This window comes from Rissa tridactyla, chromosome 1, assembly GCF_028500815.1.
Source record: "Rissa tridactyla isolate bRisTri1 chromosome 1, bRisTri1.patW.cur.20221130, whole genome shotgun sequence".
In the NCBI taxonomy this organism is placed as follows: Eukaryota; Metazoa; Chordata; class Aves; order Charadriiformes; family Laridae; genus Rissa; species Rissa tridactyla.
Genome location: NC_071466.1, coordinates 118,101,564 through 118,123,154, shown reverse-complemented (window position 1 = coordinate 118,123,154; position 21,591 = coordinate 118,101,564). Strand labels below are relative to the sequence as shown.

Here is a 21,591-nt window from a genome sequence, read left to right as displayed (position 1 = left end):
AAGCCTTGATCTGCTGCTGTGGAGCTTTACCTCTCTTTTCTCTCTCACCTTTGCACACGCATGCATCTTTTCATTTGTATTTAATTTGTACCAATCCCAGTTCCTGCCCGCAGTATGCGGTGAGCAGGACGGCGTGGAGCAGGCTCTCTCTGTGCGCGGAGCAGAAGGACGGTCCCTGCCCCAGCGCGTTTGCAGTCTGAGTGTGCCGACAAACAGACAAAGGGCAGGAGGACGCTGGAAGCAGGCGGTGGCTTTGGGGGATGTTGCCTTGAGGAAGAAGCGAGACCAGGTTGAGCAGAGTGCAGGCAGTGGTTTCAGCATGCCCAGGGGTCTCCCTCCGCTCCGCTCTATGGACCCAGCCAAAAAAAACCCAAAAGCAGGAGAGATTGGGGTTGCTGCCTTTGCCCAAAGCTCTGTAGGCGCTCGGGTTGGAAGCAGATGTGTCCAAGCGTGCAGACCTTGCGTGTTCCTGCCGGCGTGGCCAGGGAGAGAGGTCCCCACAGCCCCCCAGAGCTGTCACGGCTGGCACAGGCTGCTTGGCTGGGGAGATGCCTGGGCACGGCAGCCCCTGCCCTCAGCTGGTTTTTCTCCACAGAGAATAGAGATCAGGCACAGAAATGTCATCTCCCTGTTGTTGCTTCCTCTCTCATTTTGCGTGTGCCTCCCTTGTGCGTTCTTTGTAAAGAAACAGTAACAAAAAGAAGGAAGAAAAGCTAGGTTTTCCTGTGATGAGCAGAGGCAGCAATACTGCGATCTTAGTGTGTTTTACCTCAGGTAACTTTTTCTCCTTTTATGCAAGAAGGGGTAGTTTTTACCAGTGTTAGTACCAGTTAGAAGATGACAAAGCCGGAAAAGGGGAGGTGTCTTATAAAACTTCCCTATAACTTCAAGGAAGAAGACCGACGTGAATGAACGAGAAGGATTTATCTAATATTGTGCCACAGCTTTTCTTCTGTCGACTTTCTTGGACTACATCTGCGATAAAAAGCTGGAAGATTTCAGTTGCCACTGTAGCAGAGGAATTGTGCTGGGTATGGTGATTTCAAAATCCGCACCACCCCGTCTGTTTTGTATTGGAATTAGGAATAAAGATTTTGCTAGCTTCTCATGCGTGTTTGGACCTAGCTCCCATGCCTCCTCCCAGCTTCTTTCCTCACCGTCTTTCCCACACCAAACAGCTTCAGGGCTAGTTTCTGGCTAGACCCAAAGCAGTGTTTTTTCATCCCCTTCCACGCTCATCCCTCTTCCGCAGCTTGCTCAAACAGCTGGCCGTGCCTGCAGGACACCTTCGTGTGGCGCCGGCCAGCCCCTCATAGATCAGATGTTGATGCGAAGCTGATCCTGATGGTTTCTGAAGCAAGGGCGTCTCCTTTCTACACGTTGTCCAACAGCCACCGGCCACCTGCTACCCGCTGGGGGCCCTGGGCTTGCTGTCCCCTCACTGCTGATGGGGCAATGGGGGAGCAGAAGTATTCCCATCACCCCCCACCCAGCCCAAAAACCACATCTGTCCCACTAGGGTGGTGGCCTGCAGATGCTGGAGTCGAACTCTTTGGGTGAACATTGAAGAGGATGAGGGCCCTGGCTGGCCGTCCAGCTGGACAGACAGACCTGGAGGGCACTCCTGCATTTTAGCGTGTGTTTTCCTTGTCACGGCGCTTTGTCCCCATCCTGATAGAACACCCCATCGAGAGGGATTTCTGCCCGTGGTTTTTGTGCTTGTGCTAGAAACGAGAAGTGGTGGGGTGAGAGCTGGGAGGAGAGGAGGAGGGCACGAGGGCTGTACCGACACATCCCACCACCGCTTGCGCACAGCAGAAAATCCTTCCACCTACCAGGAGCTGTCATTAGACAAGGAGACACTGGATTTTTTTGACCTGAAAATGAACTTTAAGAGGATTTTCCTAGTCAAGTGCTTGCTGCTTTTGTTTCCCAGTGTAAAATGTGAGTTTTTCGTACTGTTTTTTGCTCAGTCAGGCTAGTGTTGTTAAAATTGCATTTTAAACCATTTACAATTTGGTGGGGTGTTATTGATAAGAAACTAGTTCCACTTTCCCAATGAGTGAAGACCTTTGGGTTATTGCTATTATTATTAGATTTAATTTTCAGCTGGGGGAGGGCAGGACCTGAGTTTCCTATTCCAGTTATAATAAGCTGTAAACAGTTTTGGTTTGAAGTTAATGAGCCTTAATTTGACACATGTATAATAAGAAACGTCAGGGTGTAGTTTTTCCTCTGCCCTCGAGGTAGCTTGTACTACATTAGAGATCCAGTTCACGGTGCATTATCGCATGTAATTTCCTTTTCTTATCAAAGATGAGCAAATCTTTTCAAAGTGCAAATTATATTCTTCCATAAATATTAGCAGAGAGAGTGATATTTCTCAGTGTCTTCAGTGGAGTTGAAGAAGTCTAAGATGCGAAAACAGCAAGCAAATACATACATCTTTTATATTTTGTGTATTATTGCTCTCATTATTTTTTAAAATATTAATCTAAAAACTTAATTAAGGTGTTAACTCATAGATTAGAGAAAGGTTATAAGCGATGGAGACAATACAGTCATGCACAGATTTATTTTTTTTTCCTCTGATCATTTCACTACAGATTTTATGTACGGCAGTTTAATGCTTTTCTTTTCCTCCAGAACAAAATTAATAGATAAATAAGGATTTTTTTTTTTTAATGTGATATATAAAACATATTCCTCAGCAGAAGTGAAGATTATTCCCTTGAATGTTTCAAAGGGAAAACTTGTTTCAAAGATTTCCCTGCTTCTTTAAAGTTACTATGGGAGCTTTTCCTTTTCACTCTTTCTTGTGACTGCGAGTGAGCTCTATGCTGTCAGTGTGGCTCTTTCTGCCCCTTGGGGTGCATTTCAGTTTGCATTAGTGGAAATGCTGTTTCATTAGCTAAACAGACTTTTAGTATCATACGTGTGGGATACTCAGCTTTCCATTAGCAAGGCTATGGAAATCAGATAAACATCCAGAGATGTGCCTAGGTGGTCTGTCCGTAGAGATGCCATTGAAATATCCTGGAAAACTTGTTTTTTTTTTTCTTCCAGAGAGAAAAAAATAGATGTATGTGTTATGCAGAGCTCTACTAGCTCTAAATACCTGTGTGTGACCGAACAGAAACAAGTACCAGAATTCAAATACTTGGGTATAATCTGCAGTGTCATCTGCATGGAGGATAGCTGCTTCCAAGACTGTTTGGTTGATCTCTTGATTTGAGAATATTTCATTAGATATGTCAAATACCTTGTAAGAAATGCAAGTGAAGTAACAGCCTCTCCTTAGACTGGGGGTGAATTGCCGAAAGCACTTCAGTATTAGTTTTCTTGTTGGAGGGGCACACTATTTCAGTTCTTTGATTATCTCTAGTATTGTCAGTTTCATGGAATAGCAACTAGATTTCAGTTTCCCCTCTGTGATACAGTTTTATCATTGTCCTAGATACCAGGAAGGAAGGACTGCAATAAAAATACACATAAACATAGTTTTTCTCTCTGGGGGGAAGAAGTGATGAAAATATGTAAAATTAGAGCAGAATCAGCTCTATCTGGTGATGTGAAGAGAGATCCCCTCCTGCTTATCAGCTTTATCCTGTAAATAGAAGAGGAAAGAACATAAGAAAATGGCAGATGAATTACGTTGTGACTCTGAGTGCACATTTGGTTATCAGTGAGCTTGTCCCACCTGACACTCATCAGCACTTTTCTACCTCCTCCAGCAAATTTTCCAGCTGCCACAGGGGTGGAGACAGTACCTTACTTGAAGACGGGTAGACGTGGTGCTTAGGGGCATGGTTTAGTGGTGGTTTTGGCAGTGTTATGTTAATGGTTGGACTCGATGATCTTAAAGGTCTCTTCCAACCTAAACGATTCTATCATTCTAAGTGACCTTCTGACAAACTTTGCACTCTGAGGTCCCCGTTCACCAGAGATGGGCCTTGCAAAGGCTGTGAAGCAAACTGTGGGAGGGGGAGAGGGCACACCACCCGGGCACAGCCCAACGAGTACATCATCTCCATTGGTAGCAACATGAGTGATGCTTAGCAGCCTTGGCTTTCCTGAATATCACCTTCAGCAGCCACACACTACATGTTGCTCAGTCCTGGTAGCACGTTTGGGAAGCACCTACTCCTACCTGTTCTGGAGAGGGGACCTGTCACCAAAGGAGACCTTTAAAGAGAAAAGATTTTTTTGGCCTTTGCTTATCTCCTGATGTCTCCAGTGCCTGCTCAGTTCACAGGATGTGATTAGTTGTTTGTTTCTCCCTGCCTTACTTGCCCCATCATGATCCTGTGCTAGAAAAATCAAGTGGATATATTCCAGCGGGGCAGGGTGCCTGGGATGGGTGAGGAGGGGGCACTGCAAGCTGGCAGCACTGGGTCTGCCTCAAGTTCAATGCCTTACACTCACTCACTGCTTGACATGGCCCACTATTATTATTGTTATTATTGCCATCGCTGTTATTGCTGAACTGATCCTCCTATCCAGGGCCGCTGCTAGTTTGTGTTCTTGCTGTCCGCAGTAATGTTTGCAGTGGTGGGCGCTCTGAGTACCAGCCTGTTCCACAGGCAAAACACACTGAAGTGACCTTATTTTCTGGAAGGGTTAAGTTCATGGGCAGCCATGAATCATGGCATCCAAAATCACTCCAAATAAGTCAGCCGGAGTGTAACGCCAGAGTCTGAAAGCCAGACTCGTCTCTTCCTCATGTCTCAAAATTAAATAGGGTGCTGACATTTATCTAATGAACAATCAAGAGGTACTTTGGAGCTGGGGAAGGAGGACAGCATCAGTAATGCGGAGAGGCTTAGGCAATTCGGAGGGGGGGGCGGCCAGTGACAACCTTTTGGGTCACTGCTGTGGCCACTGAGGATGGTAGCAGGGGCTGCTGGAGACACGCTGATGGTCTGGTTGTGGTTCCCTTTACAGGCTCTGGCACCAACAGGATTTACATGGCTGCGAATGAGACGGCTCTTCTCAGCGTCACTGCTACTGGGAGCATACATGAGGCAACGTGGGTGAGAAACAGTACAAAGTTGCTTCAGATTAAAGATAAGCACGTTAAGTACTATGAGAACAAAGTGCGGTGCAGGTGTAAGATATTCCCAAACGGGACTCTGCAAATAGAGCAGGTGGTGAAAGAGGACAGTGGAAAGTACACGGTGACTGTTTATGAGCCGGATGGAAAATTGAAGGCAGAAGAACATACAGTGTTCATCGTTCAGGGTGAGTTTTTGCTCTTCCTGTACCATTCTGTCATGGTTTAATGCCAGTTGGGAGCTAGGACCACACAGCCACTCGCTCACTCCCCCACAGTGGGATGGGGGAGAGAATCAGAAGAGTAAAAGTGAGGAAAAACTCATGAGTTGAGATAAAGACAGTTTAATAGGTAAAGCAAAAACCGTGCATGCAAGCAAAGCAAAACAAGGAATCCATTTACTGCTTCCCATCAGTAGGCAGGTGTTCCAATATCCAGGAAAGCAGGGCTCCATGAAGCATGATGGTTACTTGGGAAGACAAACGCCATCAGTCTGGACATCCGTCCCCTTCCTTCTTCTTCCCCCAGCTTTACATACTGAGCATGATGCCATATGGTATGGAATATCCCTCTGGTCAGTTGGGGTCAGCTGTCTTGGCCGTGTCTCCTCCCAACTTTTTGTGCCTTCCCAGCCCACTCGCTGGTGGGGTGGTGTGAGGAGCAGAAAAGGCCTTGACTGCTTAGCAACAACCAAAAACAGCAGGGTGCTATCAACTCTTCCCGTCCCAAATTCAAAACACAGCACTATACCAGCTGCTAGTAAAAAAGTTAACTCTATCCCGACTGAAACCATGACGCTTTCCCAGCATAGTTGAATAAGACTTCGTATTCCCGCTCTCTCCTACAGTCTTTCCTCCTCATTGCTCCTCTTTTTGTTCTGGGGGGACTTTGGTGAGATGTACCTTTTCCCTCCCGCAGTCTGCTGCTCTTCTCTCACTCCTATTGATGCCCTCTGGTCCGCTGCTTCTTTCTGGCTCCCCTCTCTGCCAGCCGCCAGGTTTCTATGTGTGCCCGAGTGAGCAGCCGTGAATGCATTGGTGTTGGTAAGCGTGGATGACCCTGCTGCAGCACCCGGGGGGGTGCCAGGACCCCTCGGTCCCTGAGCCAGGGCAGCACCACGCGAGGTGGTTCCAGAAACCTCTTGTCAAAGCAAAGTGCAGCGACCTACGTGAGGTACTTTGCGTGATGCACTGTGCCCCTCTGGCACTTCTGGTGCTATTTTACGGGCACCGAGTTATGACTTCTGGTCTTTAGCTGCTGCTCCAGCAAGGCGGGCGCCTTGCCTTGCATCTGCCAACGTCCTGAGAAGAGCTCAGGAGCCCGGGGGGCACTAAATGCCTGTATTTAGGCAATGCGATCTCACTCCATTTTTGGCTCTAACATAAAAAATAGTCAGCAGTCACCTCCCCTGAGATACACCACAATAGGCCTTGAATTTGCAGGGGAAGAAGGACGCTGCACCCTGCCCTTGCATAGCATAACACAACAGATATGAAGATTATGCTGTACAAAGCACACTTAAGCACACTCCTGGGGATTTCAGCTGCACGGGTTCAAAGGATGAAGGCAGCCTCCGTTCCTGTGCTGTATCTTATCTTGAGACATCAGGGCGGTAGCAGCCCAAAGCTTTTGGGATGAGCAGGGAAGATAGGGATGGCTATTCTGCTCCTTTATGGCTGCTGCCATATCTCCAGACCTCCAAGCTGTAGGGCAGCAAGGGTTTTTTTTCCCAGCAAGAGGATGGTTTTGCTCTGTCCTTCTTCAGCCAGCATACACACCTTGGCCAGGCTCTTGAGTCTGTGGGCACCAGCTGGCACTGCAGAAGTGATGCCTTGATGAGGCAGCAATGACAGCTGGAATGGTTTTAGCAAGGTTTCTGCACCGTGGGAGGCCCCCCCCCAGCCCTGGCTGTGGCTAACAGGCTGCTGAGCAGTGAGGGTGTCTCACTACTTCAGGAATTGTTACTCTGAACTGTCTACAGATTCAGGAAGTCAGCAGGGCCTGATGCTGTTTACTCATGGTTTAAGCCACTGAGCTGTCATTGGGCTGTCCTGGGTTCAGTTTCAGGTTAAGGTTCCAACCGAGCTATGTGCTGCATCATTTCAGCTACTGCGCAGCAGAGAGGTTGCCTTACCTCCCATAGGCGGTTTTGCAAGTCAAGTCCTTTAGTAGCTGTCGGGTGCTAGAGTCATTTGTCAGCCAGATTATACTTTGTCACTAGGGTTGGACAAAGAGTTTTTTCCAAAAACATAATAGTTTAAATGATACCGTCACACAGCTCCATCACTGGTACCTGGACTCCAGTGTTTCACGCTGGGATGTTCCCCTGAATGACAGGTTGCAGCTTGCAGAACAGGAGTGGGCTTACCGAGTGGGCTTTAACATCTGAGGGGGCTGCAGATGTCACAGCGTGAACCTAGACTGCATTTACTACGAGCAGCCCTTATTGGCTTAAAAGTTTATTACCTCTATAACTTACGCTGCCTGTAACTAGAGGTGGCCCTGGCATGTTTTTGTTTATCTGGTCTAAAAGGTAGAAATTAAATTTTTTCCAGTTGCCCCTGGTTGAGGAAAGCCCTGCAGCCTTTTCTGGCTGTTTCAGCGCCACCAGTGGTAGTGAATCTGGAACCAAAAACATAGCTAGCTGTTTGCAGGACATAAAAAGAGACAGAAATCAGTTCTCTCTGTCATAACCTCATTGAGAGCAAAGAGGTGTCTGTTTTGTGTTCTCCATTCTGTTTTGATGCTGTGGCTGTCATGCTAGCTGGCTGCCGTTGGTAGTACCTAAAGCATCACATAAAGCATCGTAAGTAGCCGTTTGTCCCGCCTTGGAGGAAGTCTCTCCTGATGGGCGGGGGCAGATCAGAGCCAACTTCATTTGCACCAAAACACTGGGGCCAGAGTCAGAGCAGGTTGTGGCTATGAGTCACTCCCATCCACTGCCTCCCCAAAAACACAGTTCCTCCCCTCGCCTGCCTGCCTGGCTGTGAGCCAGGCTGAGCCTGAAAGTAGTCCGGCCATGGGGGTGCAGCTCTGCTTTTCTACGCCAAACATGTAGGCTAATATACTGCATTTTGTCTATTATTGCCATGTTACTTCTGTAGTAGAGGTCTAATTTGCTCTTTGTTCTTCTCTGGATTCATTAGTTGGTGTTACTCCCTTACTGCTTATTGGGGGCTAATTCCCTTCTGCTTAATAATGGAGGTTTTCAAAAGGAGAAACCACCTCAGATGTGCCTGTCCCTTCTCTTCTTTTTCAGAGCGTGTCCCTCAGCCGATCCTCACTGCTGAATGCAGGAATAAAACTGTATTTGTCAAGTGTGAAGTGAAGCAGAAGACTAAAGACGAAATATTTACAATAGAACTGACACAAGATAAAATTAAAAAAATCCAGAAGAATGCAACGAAGTTGGAAATGCACGTGCGGAATTCTGGGACGTTCAGATGTGTTGTTAAGAACCAAGTCAGTGAAAAAATGGCTGAAGAAGTAATTAAGTGCTCAGGTAAAAAAAATTCAATTTTTGCCAGAATCTGCTAGGGTGGACCCACAACGCCTGTTGCAACGCAGTTGCATGCATCTGTGGGACTTGCCCAGGTGCCAGGAGCATCGATTGCTCCTGGTACCCAGTGTCGCGAGTCTACCACTGCTGCAGTTACTGGGAGCCGATGCTGCTGTGGTAGCTGGGATGCGAGTCATGCTTTCTGCTTGGCATTCCCCAGCCTTGTCGCATCTCCACCTTCCCCGCCCTGCTGCTCCCTGCCCCACTGATACCCTTATGGCGTCCCTGCTCTAACAGCAGGGAGGACAAACCAGGGGCGGTGGGATGTGAGGTGGGCCATGCTCCTCCTCTCCTCCCATGGCCAGAGGTGTTTTCCGCTCAGTGAGTCCTAGGGGTCTCTGGAAAAGGGGGAGAGGTTTTTCTGTAGTCAAGAGCCTTGTGGATGGTAGGGAGGTGCCTGGGGTGCAATGAGATGCTGCTTCTCCTGGGGGTGAGGTCTTCTGGAGAAAGCTGCAGGCTGCCAGCGAGATCAGGCTGTCTAAGAGGTGAGTGAACGAGACAGATACTCTTGCTCATTTTCTCCTTCCCTCCATCACTGCTGACTCTTCTTCCAAAAATTGCCAGAGGTATCGTGACAGACTTTTTGGTGTCCGCATCCTGATAGACTCATGTGGTGTCAACTGTCACTAGTGGTAGACCAATGAAGTAAAGGAGAAAGCAGGCCTGAAAGTGTTTTAATCGAACACAGCAGTCTGCAAAAGGCAGAAAGCACTTTCCCCCTCATTTTTATCCTCCTTTATTCTTTTAAAACTTATGGAAATTCCCAAAGGACTTCAGTCCACCAGTCCAAATCCAAAGAGTTGACTCCATTCAGTAAGACAGTATAAAACTACCCAAGCTACCATGACATAAATTAACAGCTTATTTTTTGGAAAAATACAGCTTGGGATCTTCTCCTAAGTATATGAAGTCATGGCATTGATTTCAGGGGATTTGCTCTTGATTTAAATCCTCATGGTGGGGAAATCAGCTGCACGTTATTTTTCTACTCTCCATGATTATGCCTGTGAAGGTGGTGGTTGCCCGCTACCTGTGGCTGTGGATGGGTGCGCTCACAAGGGGAAAAATAAGCTGCTTGTACTTTCTACCTTAGGCTAGAAATCAGGAGGGAGGTTATTGAGAATTTAGCTGAGCTTTGGGGTTGCATGGCTCAAATGTACCATGGATTTTCTTAGTCACTTGATGTGTCATCTTTCTAAACCACAGATGCAGCAAAAGAACTGAAGTAACTGTATTCTAAATGGGCAGAGTCATGCTGAAAATGATGAGATAGGCAAAAGAAGTCATTGTTCCCCCCCGCTAAAAGTTTTGAAAATTAAGGCAAAAACAAGTGACAGATCATACTGGTATGACACTGGATGTGGTGTTCAGTTCAAAGTTCAGTTTTCCAGTGCAGTACTGGGGAAAAGTCCTTGAATTTTCTGGGCTTGGGCTCATCCCACCTAACTGCGAGTACTTGGTTTAAAGCGCTTTCTTGCTCTAGATTCCCACTAGAGCTAGTGGAGAGTGGGGGGCTCACAAGAGCTGGCTCAGCATTTCCAATTTCCAGTTATTTCTGCTGTAGCAAATTTAGGGAAGGTCCAAGTCCGAAGACCAGCCCGTGGTGTGAGAAGGGAGGGAGCAAGTCTTACGGTGTAGAGGCCTTACTGAAGCAATCTAAGGTCTGATGAGGCTGACCGAAGGGAAAATTGCTGAGGGACAGGGTGGCCTCTGCTCTCCTGTGCAGCCCTTGCCTCCTGAATGATCCCCTTGATGCCTACAATAGCTCAAAAAAGGGTTGTTTTCTGCTGCATGAACTGCCTGACCTGATGGGCTGCGCAGTCCTGTTGGTGTTAGCATTCCAAGGGGCTGGGGTGCGGAGGAGTGGGATGTGGCATGGACTTTGGAGCCAGGTATGAAAACATGCCACTGGATTAAGTCTGTTTAAGGCAGGGTAAACTCACCCAAAACATTGTCTTAATGAGGAAACGCTGGCTGAAGCTGGCCATCCCAGGGCGCAAGCCAGGCAAGCGTGGGGCCTGCCTGGTATAGGCAGATATTAGCCATCAGCTAGATATTTTGATTTCACTTCTCACCCTTGAGAAGTGCTGTACTGTCACAGGGTGAGTTGGCTGTGACCGTTTGTTTTTTCTCAAGTCATTAACAGAGAAACAAAAGGTTTCCCACACTGATCTTTAAGGTGCAAGTATAGCATTTCTGAGACACCCACTAAAACCATGTAGCACTACCCTTCCTACTCAAACTAAAAACCCCTCAAACTTTTCTGTGTGGTGGCAGGACTCTGTCAGCTCCACAGCAGATTAAAAATCCCTCGGTTTGCAGTCGAACCTCCTTCCAGCCCTGCTGCCTTCCGTGAACATCTGGTCCTGCATTCGAGGCCTATCACCTTGAATTTTGACCTTTAGCAGGCAAGGCGTGCTTCAGGTGGGCTTCAGCTCAACTAATTTTTTTCATATAAGTGTGACTACACGTGAATCTACCTGGGCTCACCTTACAGTCATCTGGGAGAAACAGGCACGGAAAGGGCAAAATACACCTTGGTATAACACAGGCAGCTAAAACAGGTGAGAGGAACTATATCACTTGTCTTTTTTTCCACTGGGGCAGCCCAGGCTGGTGGTGGCCTCTAGACTGTAGACATCTCGGCTTTGATGTCATCCCTCTGTGCATGCCCAGTGAATGTTAAGGGTGGTACCAGTGGTGTTGTCCCCTTTGGAGCTTTGTCCCCCAAGAAGCCAAAGAAGGTGCAGTTCTGCTGGGTTCGGATCCACGGATGAGCCCGTGCTCAAGCGTGAACGCTGAAGGCTGGGAAGACAGCCCAAGCAGGTGGCGGCGAAGGAAGGCCAGCATCCAACAAACCTTATCTGGTGAAAATAAGGAACACTCGTATAAGTTTTTGCTCACCAGGCAAACAGAACTCTCATTTTGAGACTGTGGAATATTTGGTTATGGTTTTTTCCTTTTCACTATTTTTTTAATTTGCATACAGCCAAAAATTGAAGAGGAAGTACCAAAATACTATGAAGCAAGCTAGTTTCAGTAGGAAGTACTTTATAAGTTTATTTTTGTTAGGTGCTGAGTACTGCCTGGATGCTTATAGTCCTTAAAAGGGTCCACTGCTAGCAGGAACAGGGTATTTGTGGTAATTTAAATAAGATGAGCTGGCACACATGAATGCTCTGGTTCCAATTTTCTGCAGAACTTGAATCCATCAGGCAGAAATCAAAATTGCTGGGGGAGGGGGACCTCCATCCATCCCACTCCTACCACCAGTATGATGCCAAATACCAGTAATAGATGCCCAGAACCTAGACAAGGGTTGCAGGTCAACAGGAGAGCACCTGGAGTGCAGTACAAAGGAACTCCAGCTGCTCTGCCCAGTAAGTCAGCTTCATCGAGCACCCAACTTAAATGCCTCTATGCAAATGCATGTAGCATGGGGAATAAACAAGAGGAGTTAGAGATATGCACACGCCTGCAGGGCTATGGTCTTACTGGTTTCACGGAGATGTGGTGGGATGACTGGAGTGTTGGAATGGAAGGATACAGGCTCTTCAGGAAGGACAGGCAGGGGAGACGAGGAGAGGGTGCATAGATCTCCACCTGGGGATGGATGAGGAGCCGACTGAGAGCTTATGGGTCACGATTAAAGGGAGGGCAGGGACAAGTGACATTACAGTGGGGGTCTGCTACAGGCCACCCAACCAGGAAGGTGGGGTGGAGGAGGCCCTCTATAGACAGATAGGAGCAACCTCGCGTTCACAAGCCCTGGTCCTCATGGGGTATTTCAACCACCCCAATACCTGTTGGAGGGACAACACAGCCAGGGGTAAGCAATCCAGGAGGTTCCTGGAATGTGTCAATGATAACTTCCTTCTCCAAGTAATAGAAGAGCCAATGAGCAGAGGACTTAGTTCTCACTAACAAGGAGGGGCTGGTGGGGAATGTGAAGCTCAAGGGCAGCCTTGGCTGTAGTGACCATGAGATAGTGGAGTTCAAGATCCTTAGGGTGGCAAGGACGGCACACAGCAAGCTCACTACCCTGGACTTCAGGAGAGCAGACATTGTACTCTTCAGGGATCTGCCTGGTAGAGTACCATGGCATAAAGCCCTGGAGGGAAGAGGGGCCCAAGAAAGCTGGCTAATATTCAAGGATCACCTCCCCCAAGCTCAGGAGCGATGCATCCCAAAAAAAGAGGAAGTCAGGCAAAAACACCAGGAGGCACGGATGAACAAGGAGCTCCTGGACAATCTCGAACAGAAAAAGGAAGCCTACAGAGGGTGGAAGTAAGGACAGGTAGCCTGAATCACAGAATCACAGAATCTTCAGAGTTGGAAGGGACCTCTAGAGATCATCTAGTCCAACTCCCCTGCTAAAGCAGGATTGCCTAAAGCACATCACTCAGGACTGCATCCAGGCGAGTCTTGAAAATCTCCAGAGGAGGGGACTCCACAACCTCCCTGGGCAGCCTGTTCCAGTGCTCTGTCACCCTCACTGTAAAGAAGTTTTTCCGTGTATTTGAACAGAACTTCCTATGTTCTAACTTGTGCCCGTTGCCCCTCGTCCTGTCACTGGGAACCATTGAAAAGAGTCTGGCACCATCCTCCTTCAGCCCACCCTTTAGATACTTGTATGCCATAATAAGGTCTCCCCTCAGCCTTCTCTTCCCCAGGCTAAAGAGTCCCAGCTCTCTCAGCCTTTCCTCATAAGGGAGATGCTTCAGTCCCTCAATCATCTTAGTTGCCCTACATTGGACCTGCTCCAGCAGTTCCCTGTCCCTCTTGAACTGGGGAGCCCAAAACTGGACGCAGTATTCCAGTTGTGGCTTCACCAGTGCAGAGCAGAGGTGGAGAGTGACCTCCCTTGACCTACTGGCCACACTCTTCCCTATGCAGCCCAGGATTCCATTGGCCTTTTTGGCAACAAGGGCACATTGTTGGCTCATGGATAATTTACTGTCTACCAGGACCCCCAGATCCTTCTCCTCAGAACTACTTCCCAGCAGGTCCACCCCTAACCTATACTGGTGCTTAGCATTCTTCCTCCCCAGGTGCAGGACCTTGCACTTGCTTTTGTTGAACCTCATTAGGTTCTTCTCTGCCCAGCTCTCCAGCCTGTCCGGGTCACGCTGGATAGCAGCATGACCCTCTGGAGTATCAGCCACCCCACCCAGTTTGGTATCATCAGCGAACTTGCTGAGGATACACTCTGTCCCCTCATCTAGGTCATTAATGAATATACTAAACAAAATTGGACCGACTATTGACCCCTGGGGGACACCACTGGTTACAGGCCTCCAACTAGGCTCTGTGCCGCTGATCACAACCCTCTGAGTTCTGTCACACAGCCAGCTCTCAATCCACCTCAGTGTCACCTCATCTAGCCCATACTTCCTCAGCTTCCTAATAAGGATGTTATGGGAGACAGTGTCAAAAGCCTTGCTAAAGTCAATGACATCTACGGCTCTCCCCTCATCCAGCCAACCAGTTATAACATCATAGAAAGCTATCAGATTGGTCAAGCATGATTTACCCTTGGGAAATCCATGCTGACCACTTCCAATAACTTCCTGTTCCTCAACGTGTTTGGATATGACATCCAGAATGAGTCGCTCCATTACCTTCCCAGGGACAGAGGTGAGACTAACTGGTCTGTAGTTCCCTGGGTCCTCCTTCTTGCCTTTTTTGAAGATTGGAGTGATGTCAGCCTTCCTCCAGTCCTCAGGCACCTCTCCTGTTCCCCATGACCTTTCAAAGATGATGGAGAGTGGTCCAGCAATAACATCTGCCAGCTCTCTCATTATTATTAATCTCTCTGAGATTAATACAGAGAAATTTTCCGAGCAGCCAGGGATCAGGTTAGGAAAGCTAAAGCCCAGATAGAGTTAAATCTGGCCAGAGGTGTCAAGAACCAACAACAAAAGCTTCTATATTATGCTGGTGACAAAAAGAAGACTAAGGAAAATGTGGGCCCTCTCCATAAGGAAACGGAAGACCTGGTCACATGGGGCATGGACGAGGCTGAGATACTCAATGACTTTTTTGCCTTGGTCTTCACCAGCAAGGGCTCTAGCTAGACTGCCCAAGTCACAGAAGGCAAAGGCAGGGACTGGGAGAATGAGGAACTGCCCATTGTAGGAGAAGATCCGGTTCGAGACATCTAAGGAACCTAAAGGTGCACAAGTCCATGGCACCTGATGAGATGCATCCATGAGTCCTGAGGGAACTGGCGGATGAAGTTGCTAAGCCACTATTTGAGAAGTGGTGGCAGTCCAGTGAAGTTCCTGCTGACTGGAAAAGGGGAAACATAACCCCCATTTTTAAAAAGGGAAAAAAGGAAGACCTGGGAAAAAACATGCCAGTCAGTCTCACCTCTGTTCTCGGCAAGATCATGGAGCTGATCCTGCTGGAAACCATGCTAAGGCACATGGAAAATAAGGAGGTTATTGGTGACAGCAAACATGACTTCACTAAGGGTCAAATTTGCCTGACAGATTTGATGGCCTTGTATGATGGTGTTACAGTGTTGGTGGATAAGAGAAGAGCAACTGATGTCGTCTACCTGGACTTATGCAGGTATGCTGGACATTTGACACTGTCCCACATGACATCCTTGTCTCCAAATTGGACAGACATGGATTTGATGGATGGACCTCTCAATGGATAAGGAATTTGGCCACACTCAAAGAGTTGCGGTCAATGGCTTGATGTCCAAGTGGCGACCAGCTCTGGGGCCTTCAGCATAAGAAGGATGTGGACCTGTTGGAGTGATTCTAGAGGAGGGCCACGAAGATGATCCGAGGGCTGGAGCACCTCTCCTGTGAAGACAGGCTGAGAGAGTTGGGGTTGTTCAGCCTGGAGAAGAGAAGGCTCTGGGGAGACCTTATAGCAGCCTTCAGTATCTAAAGGGGGCCTACACGAGAGACGGGGAGGGACCCTTTACCAGGCAGTGTTGTGATAGGGTGAGGGGTAATGGTTTTAAACTGAAAGAGGGGAGATATAGATGAGATATCAGGAAGAAATTCTTTACTGTGAGAGGGGTGAGGCACTGGAACAGGTTGCCCAGAGAAGCTGTGGATGCCCCATCCCTGGAAGTGTTCAAGGCCAGGCTGGATGGGGCTTTGAGCAACCTGGTCCAGTGGGAGGTGTCCCTGCCCATGGCAGGGGGGTTGGAACTAGGTGATCTTTAAGGTCCCTTCCAACCCAGACCATTCTGTGACTCTTAAGATTCTATGAAAATTCCCCACAATGAGGACCAGCAACTTTCTGGTGTGTACAGAGAAAAGGCAAAGGGTGGGCTGTCTCATTAGGGCTGCCTTTACAGTCAATGGAAGAAAATACAGAATTCTAGGTAGACATTGTGCAAGTTATTTCTTTCCCGCTAACATCCTCTTTCATTTCCTTAACTAGGCCAGCTGGACCTTTATCTCATCTTAAGCATAGCAGGAGGTGCAATCTTCTTTGTCATCTTTGTGATTTTGCTTATTTATTGTATCAGGAAGAAGAAAGCAGAAAGGCTTGAAGATGAAGGTAAGTGTTTAAGGGGCTTTATGTTGCCTATCCAGCCACCTAAAGTCTTAGAGCTTCCTGCTGAGAGCAGCCTTGTGGGCAGGAGCGTGCTCTCTGCCTTGGCATGAGTAATAACCTTGTTTTGGCATATGGTGAATCTCGGGAGATCAGCTGGCATTGCCTGTCTCGGTCCCTGATACATGCTTTGAACAAAAAACTTCTTGCTCTCAAGCCTGTTTATTTATTCATGGGGGAAGAATTGCTCCTCTAAAGCTTGGCCAGGGCCACTTGTCTTGAGCATCCATGATGCTAAAATATACAATTAGATATCTCATCAGCAGATTTTTTCATTAAATTTATATGGTGTAAAATTATGATCTTTGAAATTATTAGTCACATTTGAAAACATCGTAGATAGTGAGACGGGGCAAGAAGAGCTCAACTTCTCTGTAAGTTTCCTCACGCATCTCACAGAACTTGTCCTCTCTACAAAACAATGTCCTTGGAGGCCTATAAATGCTGGAGGTCCAACTTGGGGCACTTTAAAGAGTTGAGGTTTTCAGACTGGGCAGACATTTCATGTGTTGTCCAAAATTCATGCCTCTTTAGGACCATAGGAAATACTTTGCCAGAGTCTTCTCTGAGAGTGGGCTCTCAGTCTGGACAGAGAGGTCGCCTTGAATTACAACCTGGGTGTTGCTGCTAGTTTGGGTGGACAGAGGATACAGAGATTCCACTCCAGAAGAGTTGTCTGGCCCACCTGGAAGGGGAGGCTGAAGCAGAAGGGAGGTCGTCCTGGCAGGGCTTGTTTAAAGGCTTGTTTCAGAGTCCTGCCCCCACACGCTGTGTCAGGCTTCCTGTGTGGTCTCAAATAACAGTGAGTCTCTGTGTGAGTCAGTTCTCGAGTGACAAAATGGGAGTAAAAGCTCCTTTGTACATAATACTTTTTGTGAAAATAGAGGGGGCAATGCCTGAAGGAAACCTCAGCTCATACCTCAAAGGTGCCAGTGGTCAGGCTGACAACAAGGCTGAGCATGACCAGTCCCATAGCTGAGGGGAGTGAAACCTCTCCACACCTGAGTGTGGGTAACTCACCATGGCCCTCCTGCTTCCCCTGAAGTTACAACCATGAAGCTTTCCCCGTTCGCTGGGAGAGCTCACCACAGTACAACCACAGGATGTCATCTCAGAAGGCTTGCCATAGCTCGTGAGCGCAACGCTGGTGTGAGTGTAGCCATCTGAGTGTTATTTTACATTATGGCTGTTCTTGTTTGAGTGGGATACATTACTCCCTTAACTGTACAGTGATAGCATATCCTCAATTCTTGGGTCTGGATTCAGCAAGAATTAAGAAAAAGAGAAATCTTGGAAAATGAGAACTAATATAAGAGGGTGACTAGCCCCTTTGAAACAGTTTGGTGTGGGCTGTGTTTGAGTGTCCCAAGAGGTACATCCCTCAATCCCTAAAATAAGCTGACTGACATTTCAGAAATGATGAGTCAGTGATCAAAAGTCAGCTGGCATGAAGTTACTTCTATGTGTGGCGAAATTCGTGCTGGGAAAATGGACCTCTGGCTCCCAGGTGCCTGGAGATCGCAGCACGGATAATGGCAGGGCAGAGTGCTTTGGTGTTGCTTCCTGGGGTTACATCTCACTTTCCCTTCAGTGGCCCATTTCCAAAAGAGCAGCTCAGGTTGCGGGTGTCCATCGGTGACTGCTGGGGCCTCCCTGGCAAAGTCAGTTCCCCCAGCACAGAGAGGGCAGAGCTGCCCCAAATGCTCCTAGGTACCTTAACCTCAGCCTGGGATGCGCAGGTGGAGGTGATTTTGGTTGTTCAGTGGAGTATCAGGAACATCTGAGAGTGACAGTGGCCTTCCAGGTAAGACCAGTATTTGGCTTTTTCTTGCTTGGGCCAATCACTTTTATGTGTCTGCTCGACTTTTGCTTAGCATGTGCCTGACTGTGTGATCCTTCTGTCCTTGCAGACGAGGAGGGAATGATGCGGGGTCGCCAGGTGGACTGTGAAATGGTGGTGCGGGAGCTCCCTCAGACGCCGTGCAATCCCACCCCAAAGCAGCTGCGAGTGCAGCAGCGGCCGCTGCCGCAGCCCCAGGTCCATCAGCAAGCCCTGCCCCCGCGACCCAGGCCCCGCACTCAGCAGCGGACTCCAAACCACCCGAGAGAAAGACCTTGAACATCTGCCCTGGGAGGGACGGTGGCCTCTCTGCTCCATCGTTCACTGGGAAAAGAAAGTTTCCGATAGTCAGGAACTCCTCCCACCCAGCCTCGTGTAACGCTCAGCTAGGAAACGTCAGCTTTCGTTGCAGGAAATTAGAGCATCAAATGGAGATGAAGAGAGCCAGTGGAGGAGATTCAAGGTGATGGGCATTCATCCCTGCAGCCATTTTTCTTCAAGTGTCTCCGTGTTTGGGTATGGAGCATTGAGCCTTGAAACCTGTGTCTTTCTGCGGTTCACTTGTTTTTACCACACCTTGTCTTTGTGCTTTTTGGATGGATTATATCAAGAAGGAGCTAACGCTCTAGTGAGACAACATGGGCCTAGGGATCTTAGAGGGTTTTGTCAAGTATCTTTCCTTTCTCCTGCCACACATTAGGACAGCCCTCTGGCTTCAGCATCAAATGCATGACCTCCTGGATCAAAAAAATCGCTGTATGTAATTAAATGCTTGTCTGAATTTGAAAGAATTGATGTCATCTAATCGAGAGAAGAAAATACTGAAAGGAGATGTGAGACCCTTGAAGCATCTGTGTGGGAAAGGAGTAAACTTTTCACTTTCTCTAACATGTTTAGAGCAAGACTCACAGGCTTAAATTGTAGCAATGAGAGTTAGGCCAGGATTTATTTTTATTGCAAACGAAGCACTGAAGTAGATTTCTGGGAGAGGATCTCCAGCACTGGGGGTTTCCAAGGGCAGAGGAGGCAGCCATCTGTGAGGCATCCTCGTCCTGCTGAGAGCCAGGGGAACGTCCTACATGGCCTCTCCAGGGACTGTTTCAGCTCAGTTTTCCACAACTCCTTGCTGGCAAATACAATGAAAATTTATTCTCAGCATAGGTCTGTATGGCTATCCAGACAATTTTTTTTTTCATAGAAGAGGTCTGGTATCCATTGGCTCATGCCAGGCAGTCTGATTACTAGTGGCATTGTCTGAGTTGTCGTGACTTTCCACTGTAGGACCTCCTGCTGATGGTGAGGCATCGTGTCCCTTGATTTTGATGGTAAGCACCTCATATATAACCAGGTGGTGACAGAGAACTGCTGGGGGATCTCCCTCCCAAAGGGAGAGACTGGACTACAATAACTGCCTGCATCACCCTGCATGTCCTGGACAAACTCTGCTCGCTCCTCTGGTCCTTGGAGATGTTCATAACTGCCTCTACAGGACAGCTGAGGAGCCAAGAGAGAACAGGCCTTTTTAGAGCAATGCCAAAATGGGTATACTGGCCTGTCTGGTGTAAGAGGAAGCGCAGGTGGAGGAGGAGAGAGCTGTGAGAGCCAGAGAGCACGAGACATCCAGATACCATGTTGTTGTGTTAGGCAGAAGAACGTGCAGTACCTCTTTCAGGCTTGACTATCCTGCACGTGCCAGTGCAGATAAAACAGCCATCCTTTGTTTCTCCTCAGAAATGTGACTATTTTTATCTTCTGGTACAAGGGCAGGGAAGTAACTTGTCAGGAAGAAGGTCTCTGCCTCCTCCAGAGCTCAGTCACTTTGCTTGAACTCTGATGGTGGACACAGCCCTGGGAGTGTTACTTGCTCTCTCCTTCGCTTTTTGCAGCTTGTTTTAGGGCTTTTGCTGTTTAAAGTTGCATTTAGTAAACGTTTCATGGTTTATTTTGCAATACATGCTATATCCCTGTAGTGAATGAATAAATGTAAGAGTGGGTGGAGAGGATCTTACTTCACACCTGTGCTGGTACTTCAGTAGCTGGATCTCTGGTACAAAGGAGGCAAGAAAAACATTTTGGTCCCTGAGCTACGGAAACACGGACGCAGGAGGTTTCACACTGATCCCTGGGAGGTACCGGCTGCCACCGGAGTGCTGGTGGGCTCAGGTCGGTGTGGGTGAGCGCAGCCGCCATGCCCACCTGCCTGCTGTGGCAGCACACTCTGCCTCTCCTGCCATGCTTGGCGATGTGCTGCAGAGCTGATGCTGAAGGAATGAGAGGAACATACAGCCCTGTGATCAAAGGAGGTCAGTAGCGGTGCTGTGGTCCTGCAGTGCTCGCTGGTTATGCGGTTATGAGTAGGCACCCAAAAGAGCAATGGTTGGTTGTATAGAAGATGCAAATCTTCTACCCCAGTCTTAACTCGTGTGGCATCAGCAGCACTTGCTGCCTAAACGTGGCCTTTCTAGTAAAGTAGACAAGACCTGCTTGTATCTCAGCTGGGTATTAGCCAGTCCAGGGGGAGGCTTGCTTCTGGCACAGGCAGCGCTACAGCCAGCTAGATGGTTTCATTTCTAAATAAGACTCAGAGCCTGTAAAAGGTCAAGTAGGAAACCATGGTTAGTTCAAATGTCTTTCTTGGGATGCTTGCCAAAATAATGCTATGGGGAAAAGACACCGATTTTGTCCTTATTCTGCCACAAATCTTCAGGCTCTGATGTGGAGATAAACCCCAGCTGGGACTGCGTTGCCCATCAGCTCCCTGCTCTATTGTGGCAGACATCGTCTCCTCGGCCATGCTGAAGCCTTGCAAAAGGCTTAAGAAATGCTGGATTTGTCTTTCAAACTGTAGTCCTCCGTGGGGTGTGCTACGGGCAACAGACAGGAGCAGAGCCCAGCTAGGTGGGCAAGGTGCTCCACCAGTGCTCCTTGCAGGTGCTGGCCATGCAGCGAGCAGGCTGGCTGTCGCCATCTGATCCCCAAACTGGCTGATGGTCACCCTGGGCCCAGAAGGACCAAGGGGCTTGTTCATGTGCTGGAAGTGATAATGTAAAAGGTCTGGCCTCAGACTTTTGGATAAGATCAATTTCTAGTAGCTATCAAGCTTGTGAAATAACCCTGCTGGGAGTCTTGTCTCATCCTGTGGGAAGGAAGATAAGAATTAGTTGAAGGCGAGCATAGTAAGGGGCCCTGTGCCAATGAAGTGACCTCCTGGCCTCCTCTCCCACCTTCGTCTCAGAGGAGGGATGCCAAATCCTGAAATTCCCTGAAATTCTAAAATTCCTCTCTGCTCTGCTGCTGGAGATGGGGAGAGCTGCAGCTCCACAGGCAGCGGGTGAAGTCGTTTGGCTGATTTGCCACAGCTGGGCTCCAAGCATGTTCTGCCAAGGAGGAAGCCACCCCTGACATATCTGTCCTGAAAGACCAGAAAGAAGTTGACACCCTGACTGCCTCCCAGTTCCCTTTTGGTGGGGAGGATTGCAGTGAAAGTAAGAAACTGAGCAAAATTTCTCACCCTTTGTGAGGGCAAAGGCAAAGAACCCCAAGCTGGTGAGGGTG

General features: G+C 48.3%; 1 protein-coding gene across 1 annotated transcript; it reads left to right on the top strand.

Annotated features, from left to right (window-relative positions):
• Positions 1-1,814: 1,814 nt before the first annotated feature.
• Positions 1,815-20,057, top strand: CD2 (CD2 molecule). Its single transcript, XM_054188115.1, has 5 exons — positions 1,815-1,944; positions 4,945-5,241; positions 8,313-8,555; positions 16,023-16,142; positions 18,107-20,057. Exons 1-5 carry the CDS (start codon positions 1,884-1,886, stop codon positions 18,313-18,315), a joined length of 930 nt encoding a protein of 309 aa, XP_054044090.1. The 5' UTR covers positions 1,815-1,883; the 3' UTR covers positions 18,316-20,057.
• Positions 20,058-21,591: the final 1,534 nt, after the last annotated feature.

Excerpts from the sequence above, each read along its gene's own strand:
- CD2 (XM_054188115.1), top strand. The coding sequence starts at position 1,884 with ATGAACTTTAAGAGGATTTTCCTAGTCAAGTGCTTGCTGCTTTTGTTT. Across the intron at positions 8,556-16,022 it reads AGAAGTAATTAAGTGCTCAG|GCCAGCTGGACCTTTATCTC; the intron begins GTAAAAAAAATT and ends TTCCTTAACTAG. Across the intron at positions 16,143-18,106 it reads AGAAAGGCTTGAAGATGAAG|ACGAGGAGGGAATGATGCGG; the intron begins GTAAGTGTTTAA and ends CTGTCCTTGCAG.